General features: G+C 44.6%; 5 protein-coding genes across 5 annotated transcripts; 4 read left to right on the forward strand and 1 right to left on the reverse strand.

The window, feature by feature from the left end:
- Positions 1-212: 212 nt before the first annotated feature.
- SAMD00019534_086150 (hypothetical protein) lies at positions 213-2,298 on the reverse strand (the record flags this gene model as incomplete). The annotated part of the gene is made up of 3 exons (XM_012895972.1): positions 213-299; positions 361-621; positions 691-2,298. The coding sequence occupies 3 exons, from the start codon at positions 2,296-2,298 to the stop codon at positions 213-215; spliced, it is 1,956 nt and encodes a 651-aa protein (XP_012751426.1).
- Positions 2,299-2,479: 181 nt separating this feature from the next.
- On the forward strand, positions 2,480-4,332 carry SAMD00019534_086160 (hypothetical protein; the record flags this gene model as incomplete). The annotated part of the gene is made up of 2 exons (XM_012895973.1): positions 2,480-3,821; positions 3,881-4,332. Coding segments are annotated over 2 exons (1,794 nt in total), but the record flags the coding sequence as incomplete, so codon positions are not given.
- A 363-nt stretch (positions 4,333-4,695) lies between these two features.
- SAMD00019534_086170 (hypothetical protein) lies at positions 4,696-6,123 on the forward strand (the record flags this gene model as incomplete). The annotated part of the gene is made up of 2 exons (XM_012895974.1): positions 4,696-4,790; positions 4,866-6,123. Coding segments are annotated over 2 exons (1,353 nt in total), but the record flags the coding sequence as incomplete, so codon positions are not given.
- Positions 6,124-6,824: 701 nt separating this feature from the next.
- Positions 6,825-8,780, forward strand: SAMD00019534_086180 (hypothetical protein; the record flags this gene model as incomplete). The annotated part of the gene is made up of 4 exons (XM_012895975.1): positions 6,825-7,303; positions 7,368-8,259; positions 8,335-8,537; positions 8,606-8,780. Coding segments are annotated over 4 exons (1,749 nt in total), but the record flags the coding sequence as incomplete, so codon positions are not given.
- A 927-nt stretch (positions 8,781-9,707) lies between these two features.
- SAMD00019534_086190 (hypothetical protein) lies at positions 9,708-11,576 on the forward strand (the record flags this gene model as incomplete). Its single annotated transcript, XM_012895976.1, has 4 exons — positions 9,708-9,963; positions 10,040-10,136; positions 10,207-11,305; positions 11,460-11,576. 4 exons carry the CDS (start codon positions 9,708-9,710, stop codon positions 11,574-11,576), a joined length of 1,569 nt encoding a protein of 522 aa, XP_012751430.1.
- Positions 11,577-12,868: the final 1,292 nt, after the last annotated feature.

The raw sequence follows: 12,868 nt of genomic DNA on the forward strand, positions 1-12,868 counted from the left end.
CCGGGAGTGTGAGCTGCCTCCCATTCCCACACGACCACCTGCAGAGTTTGTTTTGTCTTGCGTGCTTGCGAACGAAGATGGAGGTCCATCAACACAAACATTGTCAAAGAAGAAGACCATGATCGAATGGCTTTGGTTCAAGTTCTAAGACCAAAGGGTAGGGTTAATGGATAGGTTAACATATTTAATGTTTGTTATTATATCATTGATGTTCACAAGCTCAGTTCTTTGGTCTGTTCTATGAACTCTTTAGATGTCAACAACTCTGTAGTTCCATAAATGATCTTCTTGTTTTGTTTCTAAATTGTATTGAGTTAGTGAATGATTGAATKGGAAGTGCAATGATTGAAATAGACTTACCTTGGCAAAGTCTTGAAGATTCTGATATTCAACATAGTTGCCACCTCCTACTACAAATACAATGGCATCCTTGAATGGTGAGGTACGTCTGGTGACATTATTCTTGTTCTGTATCTTTGGATCCAGGTAGATATAGTCGGCATCCAATGTGTTTTTGAGGTCCATTATAGACTCGACAACTCTAGTCACAAACAAGTCCTTGCTCTTTGGCAACAATGATCGTACACCTTGTGAGAAGTAGTTGGTGAATGATTCAACAGGCTAGATAATACATAATAAGTTAGTAATCAATCCAATCCAGTCCTGGACAATTGTTTGTATTGTACATACAGTGAACATTTGTAGGAATCCACTGGCTTTGGCAGTGGCTGAGGATGACTGGCTTGATGAATTGACTATGGCCAGACTCTCTTTGAATGCTTTGTTCTTCTTGATGTACTCGATCGATTTTAGGTCCGCACCCATACCCTTGAGCGCCTCCTCGAATTGCTCCATCTCTGGTACGGTCTTGGACGACATGAAGTAGATGAGGAATAGACGCACCTTGTCCTCGAGCGTTCCTCTGCCACCATCCTTGCCAAATGGTGGACTGGTGATGAGCGATGTCAGCTCCTTCTTGTCGACGAGTGATCGTGTGATGATGGCCTCCTCCATCGAGAAGAAGTAGTCGATCTGTCGATCACGGATGTGCTTCATCAGGTCGGTGGCCAGGTTGGTGTGCAGGTCGATCAGACGCTTCTTCTCCTTGAGCGAGCTGACCAGGTCGCCCAGGCCCTTGGCGCGGTTCTCGACCGAGGCCTGCTTGCCGGGCTCCGTGCTGCTGTCGTCCGTCACATCGGTCATATAGCCGATCTTCTCCTTCTCGGCGGTGTAGTCGCTGATGGCGGCCTTGACCTCGCCGGCCACGTTGGGGAACGGAGCGCCAGTGTTATTCTGCCAGAACGTGTCGATTGACGAGTCGAGGTCGTAGGGGACGCGCTTGGTCTGATTGTCGTTGGTGACTTCCACCTTGACACGGTTGAGCTTCATATCGAGAATGTCGTGTGCCAATGCCTGGTAGGTCCACGGATGATGCATCATCACAGACAGATCAATGTTTCGGTCGAGCAGGATGAGTACCGGGCGTTGGTAGATCGACATGGCGCCGCTGCTGTTCTCATTGGCGCTGAACAGGTTGCCCGACGTGGCCAGATGCTGGCTGATCTTCTTCTCGAGCGCCTGTGCGATCATCTCGGCCGCCGTGTTCTTGGGGCATCGGATAATGGGCACGACGCCCATCGTCACCAGCACAGAGAACAACGAGTCGACAACGATGTCCATGTTCTCCTGCGCCTTGGTATCCTTGATCGCGTTGTTGTTGAATGATGCGTATGATGAGTGTGGACTGTTCAGCACGAACAGGTCCTTCTCGAGCGAGATGTAGTTGAGGAACTGGTCGTGTACCTTGGACACGAGATGCACAACATCATACTGTATCGTGAGCGTTGCCAACTCCTCGAGCAGCGCCGTGGGCACCTTTGTGGCAAAGTTGACATAGACGCTGTCGTACAAGTGATTGCGGCAGTCCTCAGCAATGCGCTTGATGTTGTCTTGTGTCGGCATGACAAAGTAGATAGCAGGCACGTCCTGGATGGGCTGGCGCTCGCTGTGCAGCATCAGATGCAGTGTGATGCCCTGCTGGCGCAGCAGACCCTTGGTCAAGATTGGTGCAATGATCGTGCTGCAGTACTGATCGAATATCAACACTTTCCAGACCTCCTGCCAATTGGTCTTTGAGTCATTGACCGACTTGACATTCAACATCCTATTGACCGACTCTATCTGGCTATCGCGAATTGAGAAAGCGTCTGCATCCCTCTCTTTATGTGCGTGAGCAGCGTTGAACACGCCACTACTTGATGAACCATGTGTAGTAGTAGTTGTACTGCTTGACTTCATCTATATATATATATATATAACTATATCTTTGTTTGTGTGTATTTGATTGAAAGAATGAATGAATAAATGAAGTGCACATTTGTGTTAATCTTTGAAATTGAGTGGTTTGCTCACACTTTGATGATGAATCACACATCTTCTGACTCATTCAATCATCTAATACTACAATTAATAATAATAATATATACATACATATTATAGAGATACAGTAGTTATGACAGACTTCAAGGTCATCAGAACAAGTGACCGTGTGTTGGTCATCCCAGCCGACCCTGAAACTCTACCTTATCCAATTGCTTTCGATTGTAACACTGGAGTATGCCAACGATTGGAACAGGGCTACTTTGATAGAGCAGAGGGCGAGAAGGTAGCCACAACAGAGCCATTCAAGGCTTCTTGTCTATTGGGCACGATACAGTTGTTCTCAGGTCGCTACCTCATGGTGGCCACAAAGACAAAGCGCGTCGCCGTGTTGCCAAAGGACCAGCACAGCGTGTTCCGCGTGGACAAAGCCACTCTGATACCATTTGCACTGGACCAGCTCAGTAGACTGACATCGGCAGCAAGGAGGACTGAGGAGCAGGCTTACTTGGACATGTTTGAATGGATGCTCAATGGCGTGGCCGCCTTCTACTTCTCCTTCGAGATGGACATCACACATACACGACAGCGCGCTTTGTTGCGACCGACGCAGCCAGACGCCCGCTTCTTCTGGAACCAGCAGTATGTGCAGGAGCTGATCGATGGCAACTGCTCCGACTGGGTCGTCCCCATCACCATGGGCTTTGTCCAACAGAAGCTGTTTGCGCACGACGAGAAGTACTATCGATTGACTTTGATGTCTCGCCGTAACATGGTGCGCGCCGGAACACGATACTTTATGCGCGGTGCCGACAACAAGGGCAACGTGGCCAACTACGTGGAGACCGAGCAGATCTTTGAGCAGCACAAGCCCGATTCCGATGACCCGACCTACACCGCCTTTGTCCAGGTGCGCGGCTCAATCCCCGTGCTCTGGTCACAGTATCCCGATCTCAACTATAAGATCCGCGTCAAGTTCAATGGAAACGATGCCGAGCACTTCCACGCAGTGCGCGAACACTTTGTCGCTCTACAGGATCTCTATCGCGACACCACTGCCGTCAACCTGGTCAACAAGCGTGGCGACGAGGGACGTCTGGGCGAGTCGTACCAGAAGCATGTTCAGCGCCTGTCCACCGACACCCGTTACATCTGGTTCGACTTCAACGCGGAATGCAAGCACACGCACATGGACAAGCTGTCACAGCTACTGGACAAGACCAAGGATAGTCTGACACGTGATGGATTCCTGCATGTGAGCGAGGGCAAGGTCATCGCCATGCAAAAAGGCATCGTTCGCACCAACTGCATCGACAACCTCGATCGTACCAATGTTGTCCAGACTCTCTTTGCCCTGCGCAGTCTAGAGATGCAGCTTGAGACCCTTTCACTCCCTAATGGAATCCTCCAGTCTTCAACCTTTAGTCCGATCTTTAAGAATAGTAAGTTGTTTGATTGATTGAACGAGTAAGCGTAGGACTGACATGAACATTGCGAACAGTATGGGCAGATAATGCGGATGATATTAGCAAGCAATACTCTGGTACTGGAGCGTTGAAGAGTGACTTTACAAGGACTGGCAAGGTCAGCATCAAGGGCATGTTGAAGGATGGCCAGAACAGCATTAGTAGATACTATAAGAACAACTTTAACGATGGATTCAGACAGGATGCTTACAACCTGTTCACAGGAGTCTACGTGATCGATCATGATGCAGCAACATCCGAAAAGTCACTGCGCAGACCCAATCACAAGACGCATATATTATATATCCTATCACTAATGATTGCACTGGCCGCATGGATACATTATAGCTACATACCAGCATCTACATCATTTGTTGGTGGCTTTATAACATTCATCATCTATTGGATTGGCGCCATCATACTCATTGGATACCTACTCAAGCAGTGCAACAATTTATTGATCGACTGGCCGTGTCTAGTTCCGCTGGCTGGACGCGTTCAAACATAAATATCCCACCATTCAATCAGTCAGTCGTTTGTATAAGTCACGTGAACATGAACATGCAACGCTTTCACATGCCAGCAATCAGTGATTGATTGATTGTGAGAAGCAATCTCTTCCCACATTCCACCAACTTTTGTTTGGATTCATGTGAGTGAGAAGCTGCCACTTCGCAATTTCTTTTTTGTTTCCTTTGTTGACGCGTGTGGATTGTTGTGGCGACAGACCTGGAACAAGTTGGAATGTTGACTGACTCAATTATTATTAATAGACAAGTACTTGTACAATCATATATATATAATAATATAATTATAGTAGCAATCATACAAATAATCAAACATCAATTAATTAAAAATGCAAACTGAAGGAGAACAAGAAATGGATAAGCAGGTGGAGCAGTGGAAGGTCAGGAAGCTCATCAAGAATCTGGAGGAGGCAAGAGGGTATGTATTAATTAATTATCCAATTAACCAATCAATGATTGCATACTAACATAATATTAATACTTTAATATATAGTGTCGGAACATCAATGATATCATTGGTAATTAGACCAGGTGATCAGATATCAAGGGTGAACAAGATGTTGGCAGAGGAGAATGGAACGGCCGCTCATATCAAGTCGAGAGTGAACCGTATTTCGGTGCAGAATGCAATCTCTGCTGCACAGTCCAAGTTGAAGCTGTACAATAATGTTCCAGCCAATGGTTTGGTTATCTATTGTGGCCAGATAACCACTGATGATGGCAAGGACAAGCGTGTTAACATTGACATTGAGCCATTCAAGCCAATCAACACGTCACTCTACCTCTGTGACAACAAGTTCCACACGGCTGCCTTGGGTGAGCTGTTGGAGTCCGACGAGAAGTATGGCTTCATCATCGTCGATGGCAATGGCGCACTCTTTGGTGTTCTGTGCGGCAACACCAGGACGGTACTCCACAAGATCACTGTGGACTTGCCCAAGAAGCATGGTCGTGGAGGTCAGTCAGCGCTGAGATTCTCTCGTCTCAGAGTGGAGAAGCGTCACAACTATGTGCGCAAGGTGGCCGAGTTGGCCGCCCAGCTGTACATCGCCAATGACAAGGTGACCGTCAACGGACTGGTCTTGGCCGGCTCAGCCGACTTCAAAAACGACCTGAACAACTCGGACATATTCGATCCCAGACTCAGGGAGCGTGTCCTCAAGGTCGTCGACATCTCGTATGGCGGTGACAATGGATTCAATCAAGCCATAGAGCTCTCTGCCGAGTTCCTGTCCAATGTCAAGTTTGTCCAGGAGAAGAAGTTGGTCGTCTCATTCTTTGACGAGATCGCCAAGGACACTGGCAAGGTGTGCTTTGGTGTTGCCGACACCATCCGTGCACTCGACATGGGTGCCATTCAGACACTCATCGTCTGGGAGAACCTTGAGGTGACTCGCTACGAGATCAAGTTGCCCTCAGAGGAGAAGTCCAAGGTGCTCTACTTGAACCGTCAGCAGGAGCGCGATCAATCATTCATGAAGGATGCTGCCACTGGTGTGGAGTATGAGTTGATCGAGGCCATGCCTTTGGTTGAGTGGTTCGCCAATCACTACCGAAAGTTTGGCGCTCACTTGGAGTTAGTGTCCAACCGCTCAGAGGTCGGTGCCCAGTTCTGCAATGGATTCGGTGGCATCGGTGGTATATTGAGATACCGTCTGGACATGGCTACACTCAATGACTATGACAACATCAGTGCCGCAGACCATGACGATGATGACTACGACAGTGACTTTGACTCATCGGATAGTGACTTATGACTAAATGACCAAGAGGTGACCTCCTCTGAGGTCAACAAACAAGACAGCAGCAGCAGCAGCAGCAGTGGCCTCACTCGAGGCCAAACTTCCAAGATTGGACATGGACCACATGGTCAAGGCAAGTCCAATACAAACAATGGAAGTGGACACATACCATCTGGAGGTGGAAACAATGGTGGTAGTGTCCAAAACAAGAGTCCAACAACCAACACGCTTCAAAAGAGTGGTGGTAGTGGACTATTGGTGAACAAGACAAGACAGGGTGGTGCAGCGTAAACATAATATTGATGCTACAATCCACCAAAGTAGATGCATGTATATTATACAAACATCATGATCATCACAATGATCACAATCATCATAATCACAATCACACACCAATCCAAACCCTATCTTACCTCCAACATATCAACTACATATGTGCCCATGGTCCAAGAGTATCAAGCCATCAGTTGATTGAGGATTGATCATCAACAACTAAGGTCATAATACAATAAACATCATTATTGATTGACAAATAATCAAAGGTTTGTCCTATTTTGGATCATGTCATTGTGATACCCCCTATTTCCTATTTGGGTGCACCCGACTAACTTGTCGAACTATTCACAAGCCCGATTTTTTACGTTTCAAAGGGATTGAGGTGCATTGTACAAGATACTTTGAAGAGAGAATTCTATTATTCTTACATTCATTCATTATACAGGTACATTGATACAGATAATATATATAAAACAATCATGCTTGTTGATAATGGACCATTAACAAAGAATGGTGGAGGCGGAGGTGGTGGTAGTCATGGAGTAGAGATGGAGAGTACACATCAACAATCAACTCCATTGATAAGAAAGAGATCATCATATTATAAGCTCAGTTCATTGACTCGAAAATACCCATATGACAACAGCAAGGATGACGAACTTGATAAATGTTTGACACTGATAGATATTGTATCATATGGTATTGGTGCCACTGTTGGTGCAGGTGTCTTTGTATCGATTGGCGTTGCCATCAAGACTGCTGCCGGACCAGCCACCTTCATCTCCTACCTCATCGCATCGCTCACATGTCTAATCTCTGCCTTTTGCTACGCAGAGTTTGCTGCCAAGATCCCGCTCTCTGGCTCAGCCTACACCTTTGCCTACGTCGCTCTTGGCGAGTTCATTGGATGGTTGTAAGTAGTCGTCACATTGGAACTATTCCCTGCCCCAACTTACTCACTCAATCAATCAATGTAGCATCGGCTGGAACCTCACATTGGAGTATGCAGTCAGCGCGTCGGCTGTGGCGCGTGGCTGGGCTGGCTACTTCTCACAGTTCTTCACGGTGTTTAATACGACTGCACCAGAGTTTGTGACTGGATATCATCTCAACTCGGTGTTTGATATTGCTCCATTGGCGCCAATCATTGTGATCGTGTGTACGATTGTTCTGGTCTTTGGTGTCAAGGATTCAGCCAAGTTCAACATGACCATCACAACGATCAACATTCTCACCATCCTGTTCTTCATCATACTTGGTGCGGTCTACTTTGACAAGGCCAACTTCCAACCCTTCATGCCGTTTGGTATGAATGGCGTGTTCACTGGCTGCTCCAAGGTGTTCTTCAGCTTCGTGGGCTTTGACGCGGTGACCACGTTGTCGGGCGAGGTCAAGAACCCCAAGCGCGACCTCCCACTTGGAATTGTGATCACCCTAACAATCGTAACGACACTCTACTGCTTGGTGTCCATTGTCCTGGCGGGCATGATCAAATACTCTGCTATCAGCGAGACATCACCCCTGTCTGACGCCTTCCTCTCACTGACAGGCTCACATCCAGCATTGAAATGGGCTGCGCTGGCCATTGTAATTGGCACTTTGACCTCATTGACCGCATCGACATTATGCTCATTGCTGGGACAGCCTAGGATCTATCTTCAAATGGCAAAGGATGGTCTGATCTTCTCAAGGTTTGCCAAAGTCAATAGCAAGACACAGGTACCAATGTTTGGCACTATATTCACTGGAGCGTTTGCATCACTCCTGGCACTCATGCTCAGTCTGGATCAACTATCAAACATGATCAGTATTGGAACCCTACTGGCATTCACTGTAGTCTGTGCTGGCGTTGTAATATTGCGTTATAGAGTATGTTTGATCAATCATGGAACTATCCCCTGCACCTTCATTCGCTCACTCATTCATTCATTCCAACAATTCTAGAATCCAGACACTGGAAAGGAACATCATCTTATTCAATCATCTTGGCTGTTACTTGTTATGGTATTCTTTGCATGCCTCTTTGGATGGGCAAGCTCAAGATCATGGAACATTGGATTCCAAATCGGGTTTGCCGTTCCCATCATTACCATCATAGTACTCCTCGCACTGAGGCCACAAGTCAATGTTCCAACACAAACATTCAAGTAAGTTCTCCCATATCCATCACCATCATCATCACCATCACTCATACTTACTCCTGGACTCCTTGTAGAACACCTCTTACACCAATATTACCATGTTTGGGCGTAGTTGCCAATACTTACATTATAATGCACTTGGACGTGGAGTCATTCTACCGTGTTCTGGTGTGGACAGCCATTGGCTGTATCATCTACTTTGGTTATGGCATTAGACATAGCAAGCTGAATGACCTTGACAACAATGTTGGTGATCAAGATAACAAACCAATCTTGCACYTCATCAAACAATGATGATAATGATAACGATCGCAGTAACAATAGTAGTAGCAGTAGTAGTAATGATGACGATGATGACAATGGACTGCGTACCAACTCCTATGTAATATAGGTGTACATCTACCAATACATGCTTGCGAGCACGAACGAATGAACGACGAGTTATGTGTTTGTATTTACAAGTCTTTGGTTGTTTGCTTTATTCTGCTGTTGTATTCATCTTTGTTGTTTGCACGCTGCTTCCTCTAAAGAGATTGTCTAATTTGATGCTTTGTTTGTTTGATTGTTGTGTCTTTGAAGTAGTCGAGTCTTTGAATGTGATAATGGATGGACATAATGGTCCATGATGTTTACTTGTCGAACATTCCCTTTATGTTTCTGATCGCTCTCTCAGTCTCTCTCTTCAGGTTTGGCACATCATAGTTCTGTGCAGTGTAAATGCCTGTTCATCATAGTAAATGTTAATAATGATCGCAGTGCCATTATTGTGCAATTTACCAAACAACAACATACCTCCAACGATACCAACAGATAGGAGAGTGACGCTCTTGATCAAAGTCATTGTATAGTGTATATAGTTATCTGTATATATATATATATGTGTGTTACAAAGTAAGTTTAATGTTGTTGCCTTTGCAAATGAGTTAAGATGTTGGTGTTTGAAATGAAAGTTTTGTTGATGATCACACAGACATTCATTCAAATAAGTAGGTTCTGACTTTGAAATGAGATGAGGTGGGGGCTGAAGGCAGCATGGGATAGCCAGGGTAATGTTGTGTAATTCATTCGTCAGTATCTTGATCGGATGACCATGTAATTGTAATGGTCCCACATAAACATCATTACTAAGTGGCACTTATATAAATATATATATATTTATTTATAGAACATTACATAATGTCGACCTACTTTGAGGTTGTTGATGATGATGATGACGAGTTCGACATCGATGTATTCAACAACAACAATTGTAACATTACAGGAGGCAACTCATTCATTATGAGTAGTGATATGGATGATGTCCAGTTGGCAGATCTTACAGACAATCAATATCTTACTGTAAAGGATCATCCACTCAAAGGTCGTTCAGTGTTTGCCAAACAGTTCATACCAAGAGGTACCCTACTACTCAAGGATGTACCATATGTATCAAGTATGTATGTTATATTGTTTGATTCATTGATTAGATTGATTGATTGATTGAACCTAACATAACCATAACTGATCAGTTGTCGACGATAGATACAAGAGGAATATATGTAATAGTTGCTTCAAGTTCTTCAATGAATCAAACAGACAGAATATAGTTGGTTGTCCTGGATGCGGGTAAATTGAAGTTGAGAACAATGGAGTTGACGTTGGATATCATTGACACTAACAAGACTGACTATAATAGTGATATATACTACTGCTCAACATTCTGTCAACTCTCATCGGTCAAGGAAACAAAGCATACTGATTTGGAATGTCGTTGGATATATACATTCTCGAGAACTTACAAACAACAACTACTGGATGATGACAGGAATATAGTGCTGGTCATACTTAGGATACTGGCTCGACGCCACAATGCTCATCTCTCAATGGACTTCACCACGAATCAAGTCCAAACACAAGACCAGGCGCACGACCATGGAGCGATCCCATTGCCATCCGATGTCTGTGATTTAGTCGATCATATCGATGAGTATTTTGGAGTTGCACTCAAGGATCCAGCCAGTCAGAATGGGAAACAACAGGAATGGATCGTGAAGGATGTTATTGTGAGCAAGGAGAATGGTGGCGTGTCAATTGGTGACCAGTTGGAGTTTGAAAAGGATCATGTACTCAACTGGCAACATGACTTTACCAAGTTGCTGACACTGTCCAGGATCATACAGCATATTATCAAACCACGTGGACACTCCACAAACGATCGAGATAACAATAGTACACATTGCGATCAAGTGCGTGACTCACTGGAAGTGATTACCAGCACCGACTACAACTTACTCAAACTACTGGGCAAGGTACGAGCCAACTACTTTGGTCTTTGGAATCACAGCGAGGATCAACTCTGTCACTGGGCTGGCGCGGCAGTCTACCTCAGACTGTCCTTATTCAATCATTCATGCTTCCCCAATTGCACCACATTGCTACTCTCGGACGAGGACTTTGCCCGACTCATTGGACATGGCCGCGGCCACGATGAACCATCCTATGAACGAACCAACCCTCTAACATTCAACATTATCGCAATGAGGGATATCGAAGCGGACAGCGAGTGTCTGATCACATACATCCCACTTGATCAAAAGGCGGCCGAGCGTAGGAATCACCTCAAGTCAATGTGGCTATTCGATTGTGATTGTCAACGATGCGCTGAAGAGTTGCAAGGCAAGACTGCACTGGAGACAGAGTACAAGCGATACTGTTGTCCAAAGATGACATGTGGCGGTGGTATGCTAATACCAGACATTCAATCAACAGCCTCAATCCCAACAGGAACATGTAGAGTATGTAAATTATCTTATGAAATAATGAAGTGATGATGGATGATGGATGGATGGAGGAGAGAGTAACTAAATCTCTCTCTCACTCACTCATTCATTCCTTCACTCATCCTTTAATGTGAATATATTTGTACTATCTATCTATCTATTATTGAAGGCAACTACCAATATGATCGGAACATTTTGGACCAGATATCTCCGCGGTGACATCGTTGCGTCTAATGGATGTACCGTTGGTAGTGGTGCAGGTGGCGCCACTGTTGGCCTTGTGTGAGTGGCTTTCCAGCCAATCACTCCAATGCACTAGCAGCTCTTTTTCCGGATCGTTTAGGTCGATACACTTTTGGCAGACCTCTGGCGAGCAATCACGGTGTAGCTCCATGTTGCTATAGTGTCTCGACAGGTTGGCAGTGGTCACTCTCTTGGAGCACAGGGCGTGCGGACACTTGATGCGCTTCTTGTCTTGTTTCTTAATGAGATGTTGCCTCTCCACTCTCTTTATACAGCCGGCACAATCTTGATTGGGACAGTTGATGTGGAACTTTGAATCATGTTTTTCCAGATGCTTGGCTCTTTGGAAATCGTGGCCTCTCTTTGTACAATATACCGGGACATTCCTTCCATCTTCCGTTACCCTTATACTAATTGGTCCATGACTACAAACGAACCTGTTGTCCTTCTTTGGAACAACTTCCACCTCGTGTGTAGCCTCATCCAATTTTCCAGCCATTATAATATATTTTATTTCATGTTATTTACAATTAATATTTATATATATTATTATTTATCTACGTATATATATTTGAATTATATATAATTATTATTCATTATCTCTAAAAGATTGTAAGTTGTAGAAGTATGTTATTTATATATTTAATGATCACAATTGCTCAGCTTGTTTACAAATATGTGCTTCTAGAATGACCGTAAGGTGGTCATTTATACTATAGTATAAATGATGCAGGTTCGGTGAGCTCAGTCATCCTCCTCTTTGAACGTAGCTAGTTTCAGAGAGAGAGAGAGAGATTGATTGATTGATTGATAGGTCATTTGGTAACTGGACAATTGGGGTGGGAGGGGATGGGCCCTATTCTACCCATTGGAGTAAGGGAGTGTGATTGATCGTAGTGAAGGAATGTTGTGGTGGAAGGGGTATCTACATGAGGAAATGGCACAGGTTTATTCATTTGTGCTCGTCCGCAGCGACTGAATCCTTAGGGCTCCCACTTCTTTGTAACAATATGATCCATCATACTGATATTGCCTAGGTGTGAGATATAGGTTGAGTTAAATCTGAGCAATTCAATTCACAACACATACCCCACATCATCACACTCACTCTTTCACACTCAATTCATTATCATATAATCATACACATCATAATTCATGAACTATACCATAGTTAATGATTGTATGAATGTATCAATGTAAACTTTGTGTATGTGATACAAGTTAATGTGAATGTTGCTGGCACTTACCTCATCATCATCATTATGATCTTTCTTTCATCAACTGGTTAAATTTGAATAAACTGCATTACGTTTAATTATTGAACCTGGAAGAGTA

The sequence above is a fragment of the Acytostelium subglobosum genome, assembly GCF_000787575.1.
Source record: "Acytostelium subglobosum LB1 DNA, scaffold: scaffold19, whole genome shotgun sequence".
In the NCBI taxonomy this organism is placed as follows: Eukaryota; Evosea; class Eumycetozoa; order Acytosteliales; family Acytosteliaceae; genus Acytostelium; species Acytostelium subglobosum.